Below are 25,325 nucleotides of genomic sequence, written 5' to 3'. Positions count from 1 at the left end.
TCCTGGTCAGTGTTTCAATCTAATGATTGGTTTTAGAATTACATGAAGGAATGTGCATGAGGAACTGTCAAGCAGGATTTTCATCATTTCCTATTTTTTCTGTTGTTGTGAGGCATGATGTTGTGTTTTGTGCAGTATTTCTAAGTATTCCAAGTTCTACACATTTAAGGACTAGAAAAAAAAAAATAAAGAAATTTGGAAGATGTTGCTAATTCTTTAGTTACAGAACTTTTATGGTGAGTAAAATTCTATATACATATTTTAAAAACTAATTATATAATTTGTGAAAGTTGAAGCCATACTTCATTGGTCATGCACCAACCCATACCTTGGGATGTGAGAAGGCTTTCCAGCATGGAATGTGTAGTATTTCCAAACAAACTGAGTTTCTGTAATGTCTCAACAACCTTACCTGTATTGAAAGTGGAGATTTGTGTTGGTATGTAATAACTTGTGTTTCAAAATGTATTTAACTTGTAAGGGGTTTTGATAATACGTTTACATTTTTTGATTACAGTAACTGGTTACTGGTGAGTAGTACAGTCATAATGTAACCAGTAGACTATTAAACACAATACTGAAAAGATTTTCTTAATTGATTTACTTTTAAATTTCAACAGAAAATTTGTTCCTAAGTACATGAACATTTTGTAACTTGGAACATTTTTTCACATTCTGAAAATCCTTACTTTGCCAAAGTAGATTTCATAATTTCAGAAAAATTCTGCAGCACATAAACACTGAAAAGTGTTGTTTGAAAACAGTGTAAGAAAATATATTGAACACCTATTATAAAGCTGGCTAGAGACAAATGTCTGAAATGTGTTCCAAGATACAACACTCTACCCCAGATTGATTTTCTAGTGGCAAGAAGAAATTCTTGATTACCTTTTAAATTAAAGTTGTTTGTCAAGACATCCTCTTGAGTGAGGTTAATACACATTCACCTTACTTGTTATTGTCTGTAATTATTTTTAATAACAAATCATTACTCAATTCGGGTTTTAATATTCCCTACGCTGGAGAGGTTTGATAGCTCGTGAAACAGTAATCTCAAGTTTTTTTAGTAACTTCAGTAATTCAGCATTTCATCCAAAATATATGTTGTTGGCTATCTTAATAAGACAAACTGGAATGCCTTTACTGATGTTGTCAACAGGTGTGTACTCATACGAAGTCAAACTATTGTTATTAGCATCCCCTCATAATTTGGCTCCGCATCTGGAGTTTTCTTTATGGCAATATAGCTGAAGCAACACCAGGAAGAAGACTTGAAAATGATATAATGTGGAACAAATACTGAGAACTACAATGATGCACTAAAAATTATTGTATTTTTAAATCCAGAATTTTACATTACAGCAACATTATACTACTATAAAAATGTGCACATTATTTCTATGATATTGTATCAGTCACATACTGGGTGGTAATGAATAATGATATGTAATTATGCAGGTTGGTAAAGGGCCATTTGCTCCACCAGCAAGCGGTCTTGTGAAAATTGGGGAAACAATGACACTCGTTGTTTATGTTGAAGGCGATCCTGGATTTGATATAAGAGTAAGTATGAATGTACAATTTCTTTCTTTCTTATTATGATATGATTTTGGTGATTTCATCAAAAGTTCTTGAATTCAAATACAAATTTTAAAAAAAAGAATTAACAGTATTATCTTCGGTGATAATGTTAACCAAAATCAGTACTTGATTCATCTAAGGATATGAATGCCACATGATAATTTATTTAAGACTTGTGCTGTATCAAACACTTTTTGCCTTAGCTGTGGAATCCTACCAACCGTATCTTAAACATTAATGTGATTTATTTCCATTTTCAAAATCATAAGTATTCAGAAAAATTTCATGTTACTACCTGCTGCTATTAATTACACACCAAATAAAGCTCACATGATTTCCCAGTATACACAGCAAACTACTGAAGATCAAGAGGCTATTAGTAATCAAAATTGCTGCCATATAACATTCAAACCTGATTCAATAAGTGTTTTGTTACGTTTAAAAGAAGGCGAGGATTGACTTTAAGACACAGGTGATCCAAGCAGATATGTCATAATTTAAAGGATCTGATACCTTGGGAGAAAATTTAGGAAAATTTTAGCAAATAGGGTTTCCTGTTTGTTTAAATTTGCATCAGTTTTGCTGTGTGGTCAATATCCTGCAGCCACAGAGATGCCAGCTAAAAGTTGGTCCCTCTGACAATAACACAAGTGATTCAACAAACCCCTTTGGTATCAGTATGTTACTACTGATTTGACATAATACAACAGCTAAACTTTCATTCTACTCAATAGGAGAAAAATTCAATAATTGAAGAAGAAGGAAACAAGTGATAACCTAAAGTATTAAAGGATAAAACTTCACAATTCCTCCTCAGTTTGTGATGAAGCAAGCTGGGATAATTTTAATTCCCCTCTTGTTTTACCATCTGCCTCCTTAAATTAATTTTTACTAATTATGGTTAACATAGTGAATAGGATCTGCATTTTCAAAAAGAGAAAGATTGGCCATCAGTTTTAAAGAATATAACATCAGATTTAATTTTGTGCTTAGTTTCATATATGTACCTAATTGATTTTCTAATTTATTCTATTATTAGTTAGTATCTTTCATTACAGCATGAAATCAGTATTTGTTCCATAAATTAAATTCTATTGTTGACATACAAACAAATATAAATTCTGCAATAACTGTAAACATTTGGAAGACGAAATGCTAGTAATCTTTAAGTATCTATTTGGCTCTATTCAAAAACATGTTAAGAAAGCCAGCCCTTAATTAATTCCATAGTAATTAATAGTTTTGTCAAAAGTGTTGTCTGCATAACTATATTTGTTAATTTCATGATTTAAACAAATAATTTGGCTTAACCCTCATAGTAGGAGAAACTGTTAAAAGGAATGAATTTTTCAATATATTCAGTTAATTTAATGAGTTAAGTTTTAATTGTAATTTCTCTAAGTTAAACTTCAGACAATGCATAGTTTCAGCATCTATTATTGTGATGATATATAAGGGACCAATTATTGGTCACGAGTCAGTTACTTCACGGCTGAGTTTCAGACGAGGAACCTGTGTTGGTTAGAATGACAACAGTGCAACTTAACAGTGTAATAAGTGTTACACAATTAGGTCATGTGTAAAAACAACAACAGTGTCTGCTCCACATGTACCTTTCTATTCTTCAAGAACTGTGAACTTTGTGGTTATGGTTTTACTGCTATTAGATGTTCAATAGTAAATTACTGTATCAGTATGTGCAGGTTTGCCTGCAAACTATTAAAGAGGCTGAAACTTCCTGGCAGATTAAAACTGTGTGCCCGACTGAGACTCGAACTCGGGACCTTTGCCTTTCATGGGGAAGTGCTCTACCAACTGAGCTACCGAAGCACGACTCACGTCTGGTACTCACAGCCTTACTTCTGCCAGTATCTCGTCTCCTACCTTCCAAACTTTACAGAAGCTTTCCTGCGAAACTTGCAGAACTAGCACTCCTGAAAGAAAGGATATTGCAGAGACATGGCTTAGCCACAGCCTGGGGGATGTTTCCAGAATGAAATATTCACTCTGCAGCGGAGTGTGCGCTGATATGAAACTTCTTGGCAGATTAAAACTGTGTGCCCGACCGAGACTCGAACTCGGAACCTTTGCCTTTCGCACACAGTTTTAATCTGCCAGGAAGTTTCATATCAGCGCACACTCCACTGCAGAGTGAAAATTTCATTCTGGAAACATCCTCCAGGCTGTGGCTAAGCCATGTCTCCGCAATATCCTTTCTTTCAGGAGTGCTAGTTCTGCAAGTTTCGCAGGAGAGCTTCTGTAAAGTTTGGAAGGTAGGAGACAAGATACTGGCAGAAATAAGGCTGTGAGTACCAGACGTGAGTCGTGCTTCGGTAGCTGAGTTGGTAGAGCACTTGCCCACGAAAGGCAAAGGTTCCGAGTTCGAGTCTCGGTCGGGCACACAGTTTTAATCTGCCAGGAGGTTTCATATCAGCGCACACTCCGCTGCAGAGTGAAAATTTCATTCTGGAAACATCCCCCAGGCTGTGGCTAAGCCATGTCTGCGCAATATCCTTTCATTCAGGAGTGCTAGTTCTGCAAGTTTCGCAGGAGAGCTGCTGTAAATTTTGGTAGGTAGGAGACGAGATACTGGCAGAAGTAAGGCTGTGAGTTCCGGACGTGAGGGATGCTTCGGTAGCTCAGTTGGTAGAGCACTTGCCCGCGAAAGGCAAAGGTCCCGAGTTTGAGTCTCGGTAGGGCACACAGTTTTAATCTGCCATGAAGTTTTATATCAGCGCACACTCCGCTGCAGAGTGAAAATTTCATTCTGGTATTAAAGAGACTGATCAAAAGTTATACAATAGTGTGCTGGCATATACCAGTTATTATTAGGGGGTTTTGAACAGTGAAATTAAAGTATGGTACTGTGAAATGAGACTATGCACCTGTCAGCTACATTATTTACAGTAGTTAGTGTCAGAATCCACAATCCATTTTTCAGCCAGTGTAGCAACGCAGTAGGTCGACACTGAGGACAATAAACAAAGATGAACAAAACAGGGGGAACTGCTACAACTTTCCCTTCTCATCCTATCTACCACTTCTCACAATATTTGGCTGGTCACAAAGCTGTAATGTGTTGTAGTTGAGATAGTGCTTTTTATAGAATTTGTTTATATACACCAAGAATAGGACAATAGGACATACAATTTGAAATTTGGAAGTTATTTGAAAAGATTTTGTTGTATAAGGTATGTAACTACTTTAATTTATTTATTTAATGTTTGATATGTACAGATGAATTTGGTAATAGTAAAAATATTAAGTTTTAAACATGAATGAAGTGATGGTACCATGTATTGTATTTTACATTATGTAGTGTACAACCTACAAAATAAATTTTTCTCAGTGGATTACAAGATCCTATTTTAGTTTATTTTAAAATTTAACTTAACTATCTGTTAGGCATTTTATTTTTCTAGGTAAATGATAAAAAGATTTTGGTATCAGCAATATTCACCTCTTTTTGGGGTTAAAATTATTTTGATTAAGACTATTGAAGGCAATTTTGCCTTCTGTTATTGTAAATATGCACATCATTTTTCTTATTCCTCCTCATTAATCATAAGAAGATACATGAATTATCATGCTGAAATTGAAATCCTCAATTCCATAAACACTTGCCTATAAGAGTTTCGTAGATAAACATTATAAATTAAACATATTGTACTTTGTCCTGCAATGAATTTTTTTTTAAATAAAAAAGAAACACTAAAATCAAATTCTGTAGGCTATTACTGAACACAGCATATCTAACACTCTTTTGCTCTGCTTTAGACCTTAAAACAGCAAATATTATTATAGTTTGTTGCAGGCATGTTCTGTTATGTGACTGTTTGTTTTGAAATATTACAATAATTTTCAAATACAACCGGGAAAAAAAAATAGCTAGGCAAGTATGGATGGTCTAATACTACAATTCCCTAACTAGAAAGTTTTTGTTAAATATATTGTTGATGATGTATTTGCATTTCTTCATCACGATAAACTGATTTGTAAATGCGCATACGTAGGTAACAGGAAACAGCGGTGTAAAAAACCATTTATAGAAGGGTTGTTGCATTAAGCAATATGATTTTTAATAATCATATTGGTGCATAAAATTTTTGCAGCTCTGATCATCATCTTGATATTATCTAGGGAAAGACGTTCAGGTCTAGGGTTTTAAATGTTAGTGAAGAAACACACTCACAAGACGTTGTGGTTTGTTTCTCCTTCACGCAAAGCAAACAATCAACTTCAGGTTTCAACTTTACACACTTTCCTGAAGGGAGTCTTCCACATTTTTTTGTACCAAACACAGTTTGCAAACTGATGAGACTGAAATATGTTTGAGACACATCTTCAGTTAAAACTCACAAATGTCAATAAAAGGACGTACATGGTGGACACTCAATTTACAGTATCCAGATCAAAGATACTTTGATACTATTAAAACAAAGACTGCCTTACTCCTTTTGCAAATAAGGACTGTCCTACATGAAAGTGAAACAAACACTGGAAAACTCTTTGGTGCAAGATACCAATGATATATATTACAGCATGAAAATGTTGATCTATATTGGGATTTATGAAAAATTATAACAGTTCTTATTTTAAACACTTGTAATATATTATTAGAAAATTTTGTAACCAAATATTGCATAATTCAAAGTCAGTGTCAATTACAGCCAAATGAAAGAAATGGCATTTATAGGATAATTGTTGTTGTAATTGTGGTCTTCAGTCCTGAGACTGATGGAGCTCTCCATGCTACTCTATCCTGTGCAAGCTTCTTCATCTCCCAGTACCTACTACAACCTACATACTTCTGAATCTGCTCAGTGTATTCATCTATTGGTCTCCCTCTACAATTTTTACCCTCCACGCAGCCCTCCAATGCTAAATTTGTGACCCTTTGATGCCTCAGAACATGTCCTAGCAAGTGGTCCCTTCTTCTTGTCAAGTTGTGCCACAAACTCCTCTTCTCCCCAATTCTATTCAATACTTCCTCATTAGTTATGTGATCTACCCATCTAATCTTCAGCATTCTTCTGTAGCGCCACATTTCAAAAGCTTCTATTCCCTTCTTGTCCAAACTATTTATTGTCCATGTTTCACTTCCATAAATGGCTACACTCCATACAAATACTTTCAGAAATGACTGCTTGACACTTAAATCTATACTCGATGTTAACAAATTTCTCTTCTTCAGAATTGCTTTCTTTGCCATTGCCAGTCTACATTTTATATCCTCTCTACTTCGACCATCATCAGTTATTTTTCTCTCCAAATAGCAAAACTCCTTTACTACTTTAAGTGTCTCATTCCCTAATCTAATTTCCTCAGCATCACCTGACTTAATTTGACTACATTCCATTATCCTCGTTTTGCTTTTGTTGATGTTCATCTTATATCCTCCTTTCAAGACACTGTCCATTCCGTTCAACTGCTCTTCCAAGTCCTTTTCTGTCTCTGACAGAATTACAATGTCGTCGGCGAACCTCAATGCTTTTATTTCTTCTCCATGGATTTTAATTCCTACTTCAAACTTTTCTTTTGTTTTCTTTACTGCTTGCTCAATATACAGACTGAATAGCATTGGGGAGAGGCTACAACCCTGTCTCACTCCCTTCCCAACCACTGCTTCCCTTTCATGCTCCTCGACTCTTATAACTGCCATGTGGTTTCTGTACAAATTGTAAATAGCCTTTTGCTCCCTGTATTATAGGATAATTAATCTTTAATTAATCTTTAAAATAAAAATTAAGAATGAATTTCCAAAATTTCACAGAAAACATGGAAAAGAATTTTTTTTTAAACACCAGACGTATAGTTTCAGACACAACTTAACTTAAAAAAGGAATAGAATCACAAAGCTTGTCAATCAGGATAGGTATCAAAATCTACTATTAGTTAAAGTTGCCTGTAATAGAGGTGCCTTATTTGGGCAGTACTAATTCAACTTCCTTGATAGCATCATATGGAATGTATTTTTGCAGTGTATGATAGATTCATGCACACGTTACCAATACATTGTATATAATGTCACACGAATCTATATTATATTGCTCATAGTATGTTAAAAATAATATTGAAAGATAATATAGTTAATAAGAATAATTTACTGAGTTCCTTTATCTTGTTTAAAAGGTGCAGCAATGTGTTGCAAGGGATGCAAATAGTGACAATGTTGTAGAACTGACAGATGAAAGAGGCTGTATCTTGAAGCCTAAATTAATTGGTGCCTTCCAGAAGACTAAAGACACAGGATCTAGTTCTGCTTCAGTGATTGCATACGCATATTTTCAAGTTAGTATATAACACATAATTTTTATTAAAATTCCTTTACTCTCACAGGTCTATAATGCAATGATTGATATAAAATGCATTCCCACTATTTACATTACAGGCATTCAAATTCCCAGATATAATGGATCTCATCTTTGAGTGTAATGTTGAGCTGTGCAAAGTGGAGTGTGAAGGATGTCCTACTCCAGGACAGGTAAGAACTAGTTTTTTCATAGGAAAACATGTTTTAAAATCATAACACATATTTAAAAACTGATATTATATAAATCTGACATGGAAAATACATTAAAATAAGATAAGGTAATTGCTCACCTTTAGCTGACTGATGTGTGGCACTTAGAAATATGCAACAGAAAACAATACATTTTGTACTAGTTTTGAACCTCTTGCTCTTTCTCTAGTTAAGTACACATATTCACACATACAGCAACACAAACACTCAAATGAACCTGACCAGGGACATGGCAAGACATTATTGTTCTGACTTGGAAAGTAGAAAGACAGGCACAAAGAAACACAATTATAACAAAATTAATTCTACAGTGGTGAAGTGGAGATGAACTTAGAACTTTAGAGTGAGTAATGCAGGTTAAATAATTCATTCATTTGTTCATAATGTTTTGTAAATTCCACAAAGGTGGGAAACATATTGTTACTTGAACCATTCAAGTCATGTGTTTAAAGAGAAGCAATATTTAGAAATTAAATCTGCACATTTTATTAATAATATTGGTAACATATCAGTATACAGCTTTAACATTTTTAACATGTGTTGGCTTCATGTAATGTAGTCAGTTACTAAGTAATCCCTTGTTTTGAAACAAAAATACTACTGCCTTCCCAGCTAGACTAATAAATTGCTGCTCTTTATCTCCAACTGGTAGTTTAGTATTTATATAAATTAGTATTTCTCAAAGAAAATCATTACCAGTACCTATACCTGTAACAAGAGAGGGCTGTTTAGAACACACTACAACATGTCATTCGACTTTATAATGAATACAGTTACTTCCCATGTAATTAACAATAATTTTCAACCATTGAATATAGACAGCCATTTAATTTATAGAAGATGTGATCAGTGAGGAAATATGACACTAAGTGACTACTTTGGAACCATTTTGTGAAATGGGGATATAAAATACCACTTAAAAATGTTTAGTTTTTGGTATTGGGTGCACACACTTAAGTAATAGTCCATGATTGGTCACACAAGTGCTTTGCAAGCAATTTCCTTTGTTGACTGATTCAGTTTTCTCAGTATCCCAGCCAATGAATGACACATAGAGATAGGAAATTAAAGAATAGTCAAGTTCAGCAGCTAGTAAATGGCTAGAAAAGATATTTGAAATTCTGTATTAGGAGACATATAATATTCAGGAAGAATGTCAGAAGCAACCCATAATTTATGACTTTTCTTTTGAATTACAAAGATGGATGTTCATGAGTCTAAAGGGCACATGAGGAGACTTAGAAAGGAAGACATAGTTATCATCCAACTAATATAAGCTTAACCATACAAATTTTGGTGCTTTATGATGAAGAAAGAACTCCCAGTCCCAGATACAAAATTTTCGTGAGCAGGGGGGGGGGGGGGGGGGGGGGGGGGAATGGAGGGAGGCAGGAGGAGAATTGTAGTCCAAAAGTGAGTAACTGTAGAAGCCTTTTTAATAAATCAGGAAGCAGCTGTTGGGATGGCATAATGCATGTAGCACAAATATGTGGATTTTTAATGGAGAAAACCCCCTTAACAGCCTTATAAATTACTTTCTGATTTTAGGGATGGACAAGCATTGACACCATTAACTACAAATGTAAGCTTTTGTCACTGTATCAGAGAAAGAAAATTTTAATATGTTATTTGCAGATCAGAGAAAGATTCATTTATCATAACTTGTCAGAAAAAGAAAATGTTAATACCATATTTAACTGCAGGAGCATCCATATGGTCCAAGAACTGTCTCACTTATAAATGGTAGTAATGAGCATACACAGAACTATTGGAAATAAAAATCTGGTTGGAATCAGAAGTGGCTAGTGACAAAATTTTGAATTTTAATTGCAAGTTCAAAGACGGTTGGTGGTTGGGGCAAGTTTAAAGTGTAAATAATATGATTATAGGTGATGAGATTAGTACAGATTTGTAGTACAAAATAATTAGGATGAACATAATTGTTAAAGGTGGAAAAATTTGATAATTTAGTCTTTTATAGATCCCAGCCTCAGGAGCTATAGTGGTTTGGTCTCTTAAAAAAAGCTTGGAGAAGGCTGTGTGTAAATTTCTTCATCATGTTACAGTATTAAGGTGATATTTAAACATAACAACTATAAAGTTACATTATAAAAGTCAGCCTTTTAGTCACATAATATTTCAATAAAATTGATGATGATTTCCAGTTTTTCAACTGTCATCAGGTCTAAAAATTTAGTGGAAACATGAAGGTACTTAGCCAGTACAGATGTATAAAATATGTGCCTTCATGTCACAGCTAATTTTTTAGGTCTCATGATAGCTCAAAAGGTGAAACCAATACTCAGTTTCAATAAAATATTATTTCAGCAAGACACTGACTTTTATAATCTAACTCAATATAAAGGTCGATGGTCTCCTCTGCTGATATAAACTTCTGTTAAATTCTGAGTGTGCACATTTCTAGAAGAGCCCACCAATATACTGCATTGTCCTACATATAGCTTACAAAAAGTCCATGAAGCTAAAAATGCAGAAGTATAAAATACGTGGTCCTCCTATGCACCATTTGCAACAGAAACAGGAATATAAAGAAGTGACAGTGATACAGTTGCTTACATTAAGATAGCTTGATGAGAACAGAGATGTAGGTAAAAAATGAAGCCACTTTATTACATTGTTCTATAAATGCATCATTTAACACCAGTCTTAACCCTCGAGTTGTTGTATCAGTTTTTGCAGAATCTGTGGTCCTGTGGTTGATTCTTCCAATGAACCATCACATGTTTAGAGGCATGAAAAACACTGTCTTAATATAGTTGGTACTGAAAACCAATTGACTTTATTTGGTTTTTTTCTATATATAAACATATGGTTTAATGTTTGAACTTTATTTGTTCTTAAAAGGGAGCTAAAATTTAATAAAAATATCATACTCTTTTATTTTACAACAAATTTCTAACACACATAATAATCTCACATCACACTTGGCCTACATTTATTTTGCAATGCAGATTACTTCTGCAGCACTTATGTGTTGTATTCTTCTCTTCTTCTTCTGGTTCCTATCCATTCCAGATGTTGGCAACCATCTTAGCAGTTCTTTTCCTGTCACTTGCTGCTCTAAATAGCTCTGTAGATGTTTTAGAGGTCAACATTCTAATGTTCTTAAGTCAGTATATTCTTCTCCAGCCAATGCTTCACTTCCCTGGTATTTTTCCTTGCAGGATGGTCTGGGGGAGATGGTATCTGTTGTTGTTCTGCATGATGTGTCCCAGGTACTGGATCTTTCTCCCTTTCACAGTGTCCAGTACTTCTTTCTCTTTCTTCATTCTTCGCAGAACCTTAACATTTGTGCCGGCTGGTGTGGCCGTGCGGTTCTCGGTGCTTCAGTCTGGAACCTCATGACCGTTATGGTCGCAGGTTCGAGTCCTGCCTTGGGCATGGATGTGTGTGATGTCCTTAGGTTAGTTAGGTTTAAGTAGTTCTAAGTTCTAGGGGACTGATGACCACAGATGTTAAGTCCCATAGTGATCAGAGCTATTTGAACCATTTTTTTAACCTTGACATTTGTGACTGTCCATGGTATTCTTAACATTCTCCTGTACAGCCACATCTCAAACACCTCCAGCCACTTACCCAACACCATAGAAGAGGGTGGAAAGTACATAGCAGTGTAGAAGTCTGATCTTTGTCATCATTGCTAAGCCATGATTTCTGAAAAGGTTACTCATCTTATTGAAGACAGCCCTGGCTTTTCCAACTCAAGTTCTCACCTCATCAGGAAGATCCCACTGGTCATTTATTGTAGTGCCAAAGTACATGTATTTAAGTACTTGCCCTATGTGATTTTGGTCTATCTTAATGTGACATGCAGGGACTCTGTTTTTACTGATTGTCATTGTTTTCATTTTTTGAGGGTTGAGTTGAATTGTTTGGGGGAAGAGACCAAACAACGACGTCATCGGTGTCATTGGATTAGTGAAGGACAGTGAAGGAACCATCCTGGCATTTGCCTGGAGTGATTTAGGGAAATGACGGGAAACCTAAGTCAGGATGGCTGGATGCATTGATTGAACCGTTGGCCTCCCAAATGCAAGTCTAGTGTGGTAACCACTGTGCCACCTCACTCAGTTTGAGGGCTGACATGCAGAACATATTCAGAGCTTTTTAGTGCAAGTCTATAGACAAAGTACTGCAAACTATCCTGACTGTCAGGAAATATTACTGTGTCATCAGCATATTGGATGTTGTTGATACATTTTCCATTTAAGAGCACTCCCATCTCTACGTCATAAAGAGGTTCCTTAAAGATGTGGTCTAAATAGATGTTGAAAATGAGTGGGGATAATATGCAACCCTGCCTTACACCTCGTAGAATGTCTATCTCTTCTGTATTTTCTGTGTCCAGCCTCACAGAACCTGACTTTCCAATACAGGTTCACAGTTATACATAGGTTTTTATCATGCAAACCAATGCTTCTTAAAATGTCAACAATCTTCTGGTGTTTTACTCTATCAAAAGCCTTCTGATAATCAATAAAGCAGGCATAAATGTTGCAATTAAAATCTCTGCACCTTTGAAATGGTACCTGGATACTAAATAATGCTTCACGCATGCCAAATGTATTTCTGAAACCAAACTGTGTAGAAGAAATTTGTTCTTCACAGATCTTGTAAATTCTTTGGTGAATGATCCTCAGAAAGATCGTCAGCAGGTGACTCATGAGGCTGATGGTCCCATATTCACCACAAGTCTTGGCTCTGGGCTCTTTGAGCAATGTAATAAATTTGGATTTAAACCATTCCCGTGGAATGTTACCAGAGTCATAGATGTCATTGAATATTACAGTCAGCCATTTCAAATTATCCTCACAGACCAGCTTGAGAATTTTGGCATTCACATTGTTAGGACCAGGTGATTTACCATATTTCATTCAGTTTCACAATATATTGGAGGAAGCTCTGGTTGTCATAAAAGAATTGTTATATGTATGCTTTCCATAGTTCTTTAAGCTAATCTTGTCTGACTATTATTTTTCCTTCATTATTCACAAACCCTTTTACTGTCACTTTTCTGTAATTTTTTGTCACTGTCCTGACTTTTTTATGAATATTGAAACTATCATGCTTCAATTGTAATTTCACTATTTCATTGCACTGTCCCTGTATTTCTCTTTCCTTAGCTTCTTGTATCAGTTTCCTGATCTCCTTGTTGATATTCTTATATCCATCAGGATTACTTTTCACTTTCCTTCTTCTGTCCATCATTCTAAATATCTCTTCAGTCATTCATGACTTCTTTTTGGTGACAATGGATTTCAGATGTTCTTCTTTAACTGATACCACTATAGATTTTATCTTTTTAATTTTCTCTTTGGTTTCTTGGATTTTCTTCATTCAGCTGAAACAATATTTGGGCATTGATGCCAGTGATATCTAGTAAAGAAAATTAAACAGCCATTGCCCATCTTCTAGTTACACGAGCCACAGGGCAATTACTACACATCTTATTGACTGTGTCAGATGCTCTCTTTGCCATGTTGTAGTCCATGATAATGTGTGGTTTATTGGTTCCTTCACCACTTGTGCCTTCACTGTGCATGGTGCTAAGCAGAAGAACACTTTTTTTTGGGCACATATGACACAATTGTAATATCTTTCTAGTACCCAAACAGTGAGAACCCAGTATTCTTGGATTTCATAAGTGGGAATTCCAGAGGGTCTACAGTTATTTTTTCCCTTTTCCCCAATGCAAGTGATGTGTTTCTGCAAAAGCAAGATTGCAGGTGAATAACTAGTATGCTAACTAATATTTCCATTGGGTCCATTCATAGTTTCTGACAGGTAGTGCACAAAATCATATGGTTCATTTGATATCTTTTAATGGCCATTTTGTTGTGTTACATAATATTGCACAACTGATGTGGTATAGTAAATTTTAGCATTGCAAATAGCAAAGAATTTGAAACCATGGTTGGCTGGTTTGTTTTTTATGTATTGAACAAGAGAATATCTATGCCTAAAAGGTGTTATCATCTCATCTGTGGTTGCAAACTTTCTCAAATGATAGCTTTCCATGCAATTTGTAACAAATTTATCTAAATATGGACCTGATTGTTGCTAATTTATCTTCCCCACATCTTTGTGTTTTTGTCACATTATCATCAAATCTCATGCTTCTGAAGAGAAATAAGGAACTCTGTATGACATTCAGTGCCATCATTACCCCAAAATTCTTCAACATTTGTTTCATTTCCTCCCCTCAAGCAATCAAAATAAGGGCTCCAATAAGAACACAGATCCCTTCCCTTGAAGTCTCCTTTACATCCCCCTATATAGAATAATTGTTTTGTGATATCAGGTTTTTAATATGCAAGTTACTGTATTCCACAAGTACAGGGTGTTCAATAAGTAAGTTTACAGTTCATAACTTGCTGTCAAGTCATGGAAGTTACGAAGGTAATCTCAAAAGTAAGGTTACCTATTTTTTTATAAGTACGTAGACCTGTTTATTTATGCAATGGTTTACATCAGTTTACAGCTTGAACATTTAGCTATTTTTTGACATAATAACCATTTCTGTCAATGCATTTTTGTAGGCACTGTGGCAGTTTTTGTATGCCCACGTCATACCAGCTCGCTGCCATTCTGTTCAGAAAGTTGAGAGCTTCTTTCTTCACCTTGTCATCAGAGCTGAATCACCTTCCAGCCAAATGTTCTTTTAAACTAGGGAACAGGTGATAGTCACTGGGTGCCAAGTCAGGACTGTAGGGTGGGTGGAAGATAATGTTCCACTGAAACTGTTGCAGGGGTGCAACGGTTTGCCGAGCAATGTGTGGGCGAGTGTTGTCATGGGGAATGTGTATGCCCTTGCTCAATGTTCCTCTTCTCCAGTTCTGAATTGCCCGTTTGAGTTTTTTCAGAGTCTCATAGTACCTGTCAGCATTAATTGTGGTCCCAGCAATTCAGCTCCAACAAAGAGGTGAAAGAAGAGGTTCATAACTTTCTGAACAGCATGGCACGAGCTGGCATGACATGGGCATACAAAAACTGCCACTGTGTCTACAAAAATTCATCAACAGAAATGATGATTATGTCAAAAAATAGCTAAATGTTGAAGCTGTAAACTGATGTAAACCATTGTAGAAATAAACAGGTCTATGTACTTATAAAAAAAATAGGAGACCTTACTTTTGGGATTAGCCTCGTATAAGAGATGATGGAAGTGATCCCCTTGAACTTGAAGACTTCACACATTCCTGCCTGCACATTATGCAGAACACTGGGAGTGTCCCTTCAATATACCCCACAGAAAGTAATCCAGAGAAGCCAAGTTGGGTGAGTGCAGAGGTCAGTGTCCTCAAGAGATTATGCGGTCACTGAAGATGTTCTTTAAAAGTTCATCACCTTGTGGGTGGTATGTGCAGTCATCCCATCCTGTTGGAACCAGGTTTTCTCAGTTTCGTCGTCATTCAGTTCACCTAGGAAGGGCTCCAGAATGCAGGTGCTGTACTGTTCTGCATTTCTGGTGTCCTGAAAGAAGATCGGTCCAATGATGTGTTTCCAAGTCATGGAGAACAAGGCACCAACCTATTGATCTTGCACTGGGGACATATTAAATTCATACAGATTCTCCGAAGTTCACACATGACTATTCCGACTATTCACATAATCAGAGAGATGGGGACCATGCCTCATACATGAAAAACTTGTGTCAAGAACCCCCTCATCATTGTCCTGCAGGAAGGACAGAAACCAGTTGCAAAAGTTCACACACATAGGACAATTGGCGTCTCTCCATTAATGCACGACTGACATTTTATACAGATACATGTATAGTAACTTCTGGAGAATCTTGTGAGTCGAATCCATGGAAATGTGGGCCTGCTGAGCTGCCATCTGACTGATTTCTTTGGACTTTGCAGAATAATGTCTTGCAGCTCCGCCACCTTCTCTTTCGATGTGGATAGCCTGCCTGATTTTCGAGCATTTGTATGCTTCTGGTCATTCGAAACTTGGTGATGAGCTTCTGTACAGCATTGCAGTTAGGCATCTTCACTTCTTGGAACTTTGCTGCAAATACACCTCTATTGCTGAGGTAAACATCCCCATTGCAGAACACATGCTCAATAAAAAACACTCTTCATTCAATCATCAGCATGATGACCTGGATCACAGTGATGTCACACAAGACGTTGGTCTTCAATCAAACTGGACCTGCAAAAAAATACAAATACCTGTCAAATATGGTTCAAATATGTTAAACAATAGAAAATGTTGTATTAATAATTGACAATGATATCAGTCATTACTTAGCACACCACAACACTTGGTAAATCAAACATATCCTCATCAGTAATCATATTGAACACTGTCACTTCCTCTGTAATATCCTTAGCAGACCTCTTAGAACAGAAAGGATTTTTATTATAGTTTTTAGGACATTTTTTCTGTTTTGGTGATAACACTTTCCTTGGACCACTTAGTTTTATCATCTTTGCCAACAAAAGAGCCACAGATAAAATCAAAATCATCACCATCAATATCTTCTACTTCATAATATTGTTTGTCCTGCTCTTCAAGATGTACATGTTCATTTCCCTTTAAAGGATCCTGATTCACTATTGTGAATTGGACTGGTCAAATGCAGAATGCTTGCTGTCATTGGAATTGTCATTTAGTAGCTTTTTCAAATTCCTCCTCTGACAACCCTTTTCTGAAATGAACCCTAAAAGTACAAACAAAAATGAAACTTATTTGATAATGAAAGATTTTTACCTATAAAAATGATAGTATAAATAATAAATACAAAAATTTTTACTTACATTATCAGTTGCATGGTTGACTCTGTACAGCAAACAGAGCACAGACAAAAATAAGCAGCAATTATTGCCAACGACTTCTCACTACAACTCCAGCAGCAATAAAGATGACTAACATAGATGGAACTGCCAACAGTCCAACAATGAGTAATTACAATTAGGAGCAAAACAATTAGCTCTGGTTGTCTCAGTCAACCGATACAACAGTTCAAAGGTTAAAATCAATGATTCAATTCAATTCAATTGTTTTAAGATTGATTATAAATCGGTCATCGATCAATGATGAAATCTGAATCAGTATCAATGATTTGTATAGGACTTGTTTAGTGAAGCAACACTAGAAACTTGTAGCAAAATGCAGAAAGACCTGCAGAAGATCAACGTTTGGTGCAGGGATTGGCAGTTGATCTCCAACACTAGCAGGTGTAATGCATTGAACATAAACAAACAGAAATACCCATTATTATTGATTATAAAATTGCTGAATATTCACTGGAAACAGTGGAAATATCTAAGATATGCACGTGGGATGATCTTATAAACTAATCATACAAAACACAGTTACCAGAATGAGAGTCACTGGAAGAATCTTCATGAATTGTGTAGTCCACTTATAAAGGACATAGCTGATAAAATAAAATAAGCTAAAGATATTGTTCCAATATGGTCAGAAATGTCATCCTTTTCTGCTCCATGTTACCTACTAATAAAAGAGCTTGATCATGTCATTAAAAGGGAAACCGGTTGTAAACCTAAGTTTGGTATCAAAAATTCTATGGCTCTTCTTGACCAAATTAAAGATATGCAAATCTCACCCAGTTCTAAATAGTATCATTTAATGCCACTCGCTTATTTACAAATGCTCCTACTGATGAATCCATAAACATATTAACAGCTCTTTTGGACTAATCAAAAGTAAATCCTCTTGAATTACATGACACAATTTATGCTACTCAAATGCATGCAAAACAGAATAACTTCCAGTTTCAAAACAAGTATTATAATCAGTATGATGGCCTACCCAAAATTTTCATGAACTGTTTTGAACAAAATTTCTTACAGAAAGAACCACTGATTTGTAAAATTAAGTACTGGTTCAGATATGACAATGATGTGTTGTGTTTATGGCTTAGTATCACTGGACAGTTAGATACATTACTGCAGCAGCTAAACTCACAACATAAGAAAACTCAGCTTACAATGTAACTGAGAGGCTCTTTTATTAATTTCTTGGACCTTAATACAGATATTACTAGAAGCAAATGTATTTAGCATTTACAGCAAAAAACATAGCTACTGATACAGTAGTCCCTGCAAGCTCAAAACTTCCACACAACTACTAACATGAAGCTTTCTGTTCAGCAGGACATTGCCTCATGTCTGTTTCCTTATCTAAATCAGCCTTTCAAACAGAACTACAAACCATCAAACAAATTGCTACTAGCAGTGGCTATAGCTCTGCCCTGGTTGACAATATTCTATCAAAAAAGAAAATGAATAAAATTACACCACTCCTGTATGCTGGCTGACAGCTATCACTTGATAGTTTCACAACCAGAAGCAAAATCACATATTTTGACAGCATTTCAGACAACCTAGCAAAAAAGTTAATATTGTACCAACAGATCTGCATTCTATAATACCAGCAACATATCAAAATTTTTATTCACTAGTAAAGACAAAATGCAACCCTTGGCACAGAGTGCCATCTATAAAATCACTTGGAAGCAGTGTCAAAAATGGTATATTGGTCAGTCAGGCAGAGCTGTGTTATTTAGGCTACATGAACATGAGAGAAGCTGGCAATTAAGGAAGAAAGATTTGACCTTTGCTGATCATCTTGTAGCAGAAAACAAACCATATGATGTAAAATGTGAAGTTTTCCATTCCAAAAAGAAAAAAAAGAAAGAAAAAAAAGCAGGAAGATAACCTTACTGGAAGCAACAGAAATCAACAAACACAGAATTCAGCCTAGTGTTGAATGATGAAGCTCAGTTTCCATTTCCCCCTTGTGTTACAAATATTGGATTCAAACTGTAAATTCATTTTATTTCTTGTAATTTGTTACCTCCACATAAACTTTGATTACTCCCCTTTTTTTAGTTAATGTAATTATTATAGTATTTTCCTACACAAACAATTTGTCATTTTTATATCTTCTGTAAAAATAATATCTGTGTAAGTTGCACATCATGTTTATCTGTCTTCGTGGCATTCAGTTCTCACCTGAAGATGGCATGAGAAGCTGAAAGCTGGTCATGACCAACTAAAGATAAGTCTGCAGAACATTAGGAAGTGTTTTTCTCTTTAATATTGTTGTCATGTTTGGTAAGCAGTCACAGAAAATGCAGTTAATGTAGTAAAACTCTTATTTGACTGACACTTGAGAAACACCCATCAGTCTGGGACACTTACCTGGTAAGATTAATAGAGGAGATAACAAAAGAGAAGCAACACTTTTATTGTGGCTTCTTAGAGATAATCATCAAATTCCAGAGACAGGTACTATTGGTGAGGAATGTGAATCACAACAGAGTTTACTGATAAAATTTTGAGATTGTACATTTCTAGAAGATTCAAACAAATTATTGTTTTCTTCTACATATAACTTGTAAAAAGCCCATAATGGTAAAAATAGAAGGGTGCAAAACTGTCGTTCTCCCCATGTACAACTGGAACAGTAAAGGAAGTAACAGTGGTACACTCTGCTGCTCACTGTTAGACAGCTGAAGAGAACAGAAGTATAAGGAGAAAATGAAGCCATTCTGAAAGATCCTGATATCTATAGTAAAAATATAATTGGTTAGCATTATTTCAAAGCAGTGATGTATTCTTGTAGTCATGCTCAAATTTTTGCTTTCAAAGACCATATTGTAAGATTAAACAATTTTTGTTTATCAGATGAGATTAATTTCTTTTAAAGTTGTCTAATATCTTCCATGTTTTCATGTTTCAAGACTGCTGAAATACAGACTGAACAATACACTTTGATATACCAACCATAAACTTCAAATATCTGTAATTCAGTTTCTAGCATTTCAGTTCAGTTTTCATTACATGCCACTTACACACAGTGTAAGTGCACAAGGAAACATGACTACTGTACACAAGCTCATTTGAAAACTGCAGCCATGCAAAAAGTATTTGTAGAACTTACTTTCAGGAACATTTGCGTGCTATTTTGGATGTTGCTAAAGTATGTCAGAAACAACTGTAAGACTGTTCCTTTAGTAAGTATATTACTACATTAAAAGTGATGAGATATCTATTTAAAATTCAATAACAAATGATGGAAAAGTTGGTAATTTGAAATTTTTCCCAAACAGAGTCTAAACCCCATATCTCGTAGAAGGCGAGACCTGTGGACTGACAATTCCACAGATGGGGAGCCACTCAAGGTTTTTCGTTCATTCAGGGTGATTGCTCCTGAAGACATTGATGACTTGGATGCTCTTACTGGATCTCGTTCAACAGTTATAAATATTGGTTCATGTAAGTATATTTAAGATACTTATTAAAATTTACCACAGTATTCACAGTCAAATACTCAATAAATTATTTTTTGTACTCTTTACACTTATTTATTATCAATTTTGTGTGTCTTCCTGGATTTCCCATTGTTTGATTCTGTAAAACATTTTAATTTTCTGATTATTTATCTCCATTCTTTCAGATAAATGTAGTGAGTTCTAAATATCAGTAAAGGTAGATAAAAAACTTTCAATTGTAAAGAGCACCATAAAACAGCAAACTCTCAAATACGGTATATGCTGACCTCATTATGTATGTAGTAGTTAGAACAGCTATATCTACTTTAATCTTAATTACCATTACTTAATCTGATTATCAATTCTCCATTTACAACTACTGTAAATCCCTTACACTATTTCTCTTATTTTCCTATTTAACTATCTTGTAAGATCTCCACTTGGGAAGCACATTGAATAATGTTCTAGTAATAATCACACTAGTACAGTTTGATTAAATGTGTGTAACAAACATGGAAATCAGTATACAATAGAAAATCAGACAAGAAAAGTAAGCTTCATCCTAGAACAAAGTTCTTGTTAGTTCAAGAAATCTAATCTATGATACATTTGGACTCTCTATATAGTACAGTGCACCAGGGAAGGAGGTATGGCATCTTCATGTAGTTTCTAACCTAGAAAAATAGTTTTACAATGTAAAATGGAGTACCGTAAGATGCTCAAATTCTGAAAAAAATGGTGGAGACAATGGATGAAATATGATATGTACAGAAATCAAGAGGAGCTAATAAGAGTGGAAGACCACAAATAACGTGCTCAGATTAAAAAGGGTGAAAGGCAGGGATGTAGACCTTTTCCCCTACTGTTCAATCTGAACATTGAAGAAGTGATTATGCAAATATATGCAAGGTTCAAGAAAGTAATTAAAATTCAGTGTGAAAAAATATCAATAATAACATTCTCTGATGATACTAATATCCTCAGCAAAAGTGAAGAAGGATTAAAGGATCTACTGAATGGAATGAACAATCAAATGAGTACAGAATATGAATTGAGAGTAAACCAAAGAAAGACAAAAGTAATGAGAAGCAGCAGAAATGAGAACAGTGAGAAACTTATCATCATAATTGGTGATCACAAAGTAAATGAAGTTAAGGCATTCTTTGACCTAGGCAGCAAAATAGCCCATTACAGTTGGAGCAAGGAGGACATAAAAGGCAGTCTAGTACTAGCAAACAGGACATTCCTGACCAAGTAAAGCCTACTAGTATCAAACATAGGTCTTAATCTGAGGAAGACACTTCTGAGAATGTACATTTGGAGCACAGTATTGTATGGCAGTGAGACATGTAGGAAAATCAGAAGAGGATAGAAGCATTCGAGATGTGGTGCTATAGAAGAATTATGTGGACTGATAAGATAAGGAATGAGGAGGTTCTCTGCAGAATCATTGAGGAAAGGAATATGTGGAAGATGCTGGCAAAAAGAAGGGACAGAATGATAGGATATCTGTTAAGACATCAAGTAATAAATTCCATGGTATAAGGGGGAATGTAGAGGGTAAAATCTGTAGAGGGAGACACAGATTGATGTTACAAGGTAACCTCTGCAATGCACTGTATGGTGGGTTGTAGATGTAAACGATGATGTAACTGACTTTGACTCCTTTGGGATCACCTTCGTTCTCCGTACTTCAAACTACATTGTAATAGGTAGTGTGTGGCACAAGAGATTGACCTATGAACAGATGAAGGAGAAGCCTGGCAGTATATCTTAGCTTTTGCAAGTCATTATGAAATGAGTCCAAATAATGTTTTCTTATTTATTTACAGATTCAGATGGCATTTGTATGTCAATGCCTGCGTTCCTCGTGGTTTCTGTCTTGCTGTTAACAGTACTGGTCACTTCCTGCCTCACCACAGCTTACCTCTGGCTCAAACGACAGAGAAAATCCAGCGAAAACAATGTTGAAGATAAGAAGTGGCGGATGGATGCATATCATGTCTCAAAATCATAAAGCATGCCAATGACATTGATAATTGCTTCAAGATTATTTCATCCTTGGAGCCAGCAAAAGAGATGACTGACTGGCTGAAATTGTTATCATCATTCCTGTGACTTACTCTATGGAATAAACATGAACAATGATTTCAGTCTTGATTGTGAGACTCAGCAAGAAATTTTTTTATCAAATGTTACTTGCAGAAACAATTATAAAACATTGATGGTCTTAAGCATGCATGTAAGTGTCAAGTGTGTTGAGTTGGACTTTGTATTCAGTATACTACCTTCCATTAAATAACATTTTTTTAAAGAAACGTATTTGACAGTTGAGGTCTCTAAGAAGAAATGTCAACAGATGTTTAGGTGCATGACTTTTAGTAAGAGAACTCTGCTATGTCTCAGTTGTAAATACAATTTGTCAAATTTCTCTCAGTAACTATGACAGCTCTGCATGAACAGTAACTTATAACATTTTCTGCTGTAGTTGTGTTACTTAATAATGTGAACAGTGAGGATAAAGTCATACATTTTACAATTTATAAGTAAAGGCAATGAAGAGTTGCATCATTTATATCTGAAACAGATTCTAGGATTCCTAACTGAACATTACATACTTACGGCTACCCAGTGTATTTGCAAAGCAGATAATGAATCAAGAGCTGTACATGAGTGATTTAGAAATATACTGTACTAAAGTACAGAAACTGTTAGAAAAGATCAGCAGATCACAGAAAATTATACTGACTTCAAAGAACTGCAACTCATTCTCCTTGATGCTGCATTTTCACTGCCAGTTAGCTGTTTCTTCTAATCCTTTAAAACTTTTTACTGATGTTTGGCATGCCTACTTAGAGATCTGTTTTTGGAAAAATCTGACATTTTGTCACTCCCTTCAAATTTTCTGATAAACAAACATCTTAAGACTCATACAGAAATGTGTGGAAGATTTAAAGATCCTAAACAGAGAAAGCAAGATGCGAAACCTGTCGACATACAACTGAAAGAGAGAGGGATGGTTTAAGCTTCCCTATAACACACTTAAAATTCAGAATGGTACTGCATTTGTTGTCAAAATTAAGGCTATCTGTTCTTGACATGAATTCCAGCTACTGAAGGTCATACTTTCTGGTAGCAACATACTTTGTATAGCAATGAAATGCATGTGTCAAAATAATGTACTTTAAAGGTTTCCTATTGAGTTTGAATTGTACAGACAGTTCATTTAAGTTCCAAAATGCAATGTAAATATATTTAATTTCATATTGACAAATAAATTTTTATATATAATTTATATAATGTTATGTGTTTAAAAAAGACCTAGTATCCTTGCTACATCACAAAATCACTCTTCTGAAGATGCAGTTCTGAGGGATTACTATTGTAGCAGTTGAGTGCATTTCCTAATGTTCCTGAAATATCAAGTTCATGAACCAAAACTGTACAAGTGATGTAAGGAATTTCTGATTTATATCACAATGTGCACATTCAAATATGGAACTATAACTCACATGTCCAGTTAACAGACAATATACACACAATAGACATAAACAGACATGGACAAGTCAGTACCCACTGCCAAGAGAAACAGCTCCCAGTACTATGGACAAAAATGCAGCAATAAAAATACATAAACAAAAGGTAAGTGTGGTTTCAGAAGCTGTAAGTAGGTACTGTCTTTATTGCCTGTCTATAAATTGTTTTGGGAGTCAAGCATGTGTGCTAGTGTGTGCAACCTCCCTCTCTCCCTTGTTGGAAAACACTCACACATATACATATTGTACGTATATGGGGTATCACAGAGTGCACATTATTTACCATTGCCATTGACCTCCTCTTCTGTTCCAGTGGCAAATGGTCTGTGGCTAGAATGTGTGTTGATGAGCCACAGTGTGAGATCAATTGTCTGTAACTTTACCTCCATAGGTTTGTCACAAGATATATTTAACAGGAAGCAATGTATGGATTATCTGTTCTAAGGAAGTACTTTAACACCTCTGCTCAAAATATTATATTATTATACAGTAAATTATAATGAAGTTGATGCAGTCAAGATTATTAATTTGCAAGCTTTTCCAATAGAAGATGGAGATTGTTTGAAACTTGCTTTTTTTCAGCATGACATGTCACGTTATGATTAACAGTACCTAGTTTTGTACGTTGAGTTCTTGGTATTTAAGGACCATGGCATCCAATTTGCAATATCTGAATTGGAAATTTTTTAAATAAAACTGAAACAGCATGTATGAGGGGCTTTCGATAAGTGATTCAGCAAATTATCTTTTTGAAAGCAGGTTTATTTTATTCAGGATTTGAATAAACCATTTTATTCCTCATTCTTTTGGCTAAAAAACCCTGTTTTTCAGCATAATCACCATTCAGTGTGACAGCCTTATTTCACCTTAGTGGGAGGACTTGCATGCCTGCACGATACAACTCTAGTGGTCAATATTGGAGCCTACATCTTGCTCCATTAATTGCCTTCCTGACATCCATGTTCTGGTTCTTGCAGAGTGCCTCCTTCATTGGGACAAACAGATGGATGTTGGAAGGTGTGACATCTAGGCTGTAGCATGGTTGAGGAAGAACAATCCATTGAAGTCTTGTGAGCTCCTTGTGGGTGTGCAGACTTGTGTGAGGTCTTGTGTTGTCACAGAGAAAGATAAGTTTGTTTGCATTTTTATGGCATGAACATGCTGAAATCATTTTTTCAACTTTCTAAGAGTAACACAATACACTTCACAGTTGTTCATTGCACCATGACAGAGGACATCAAATAGAATAACTGCTGTAGAGTAGAAGACTGTTGCCATGACTTTACCAACTGAGGGTACAGCTTTGAACATTTTTCAGAGGAAAGTTGGCATGGTGCCTTTCCATGTACTGCAGTTTTGTTTCCACTTCAAAATGATGAACCCATGTCTCATGACCTGTGATGATGTGCTATAA

The 25,325-nt window shown here is 35.4% G+C and overlaps 1 protein-coding gene across 1 annotated transcript in view; it reads left to right on the top strand.

Moving 5' to 3' along the window:
• Nucleotides 1-23,566, top strand: part of LOC124619691 — a 180,800-nt gene extending 157,234 nt beyond the window's left edge. The window contains exons 8-12 of the mRNA XM_047146242.1: nucleotides 1,459-1,563; nucleotides 7,714-7,872; nucleotides 7,973-8,065; nucleotides 20,214-20,379; nucleotides 22,208-23,566. Of these exons, the coding sequence (XP_047002198.1) occupies nucleotides 1,459-1,563; nucleotides 7,714-7,872; nucleotides 7,973-8,065; nucleotides 20,214-20,379; nucleotides 22,208-22,392 (708 nt within the window). The 3' untranslated portion in view covers nucleotides 22,393-23,566. The remainder of the gene's footprint in view (nucleotides 1-1,458; nucleotides 1,564-7,713; nucleotides 7,873-7,972; nucleotides 8,066-20,213; nucleotides 20,380-22,207) is intronic.
• The last annotated feature ends 1,759 nt before the right edge of the window (nucleotides 23,567-25,325 follow it).

Source organism: Schistocerca americana, chromosome 6 (genome assembly GCF_021461395.2).
Source record: "Schistocerca americana isolate TAMUIC-IGC-003095 chromosome 6, iqSchAmer2.1, whole genome shotgun sequence".
NCBI lineage: Eukaryota > Metazoa > Arthropoda > Insecta > Orthoptera > Acrididae > Schistocerca > Schistocerca americana.
The sequence above is the reverse complement of the archived record's forward strand: the minus strand, read 5'-3'. Positions and strand labels throughout refer to the sequence as shown.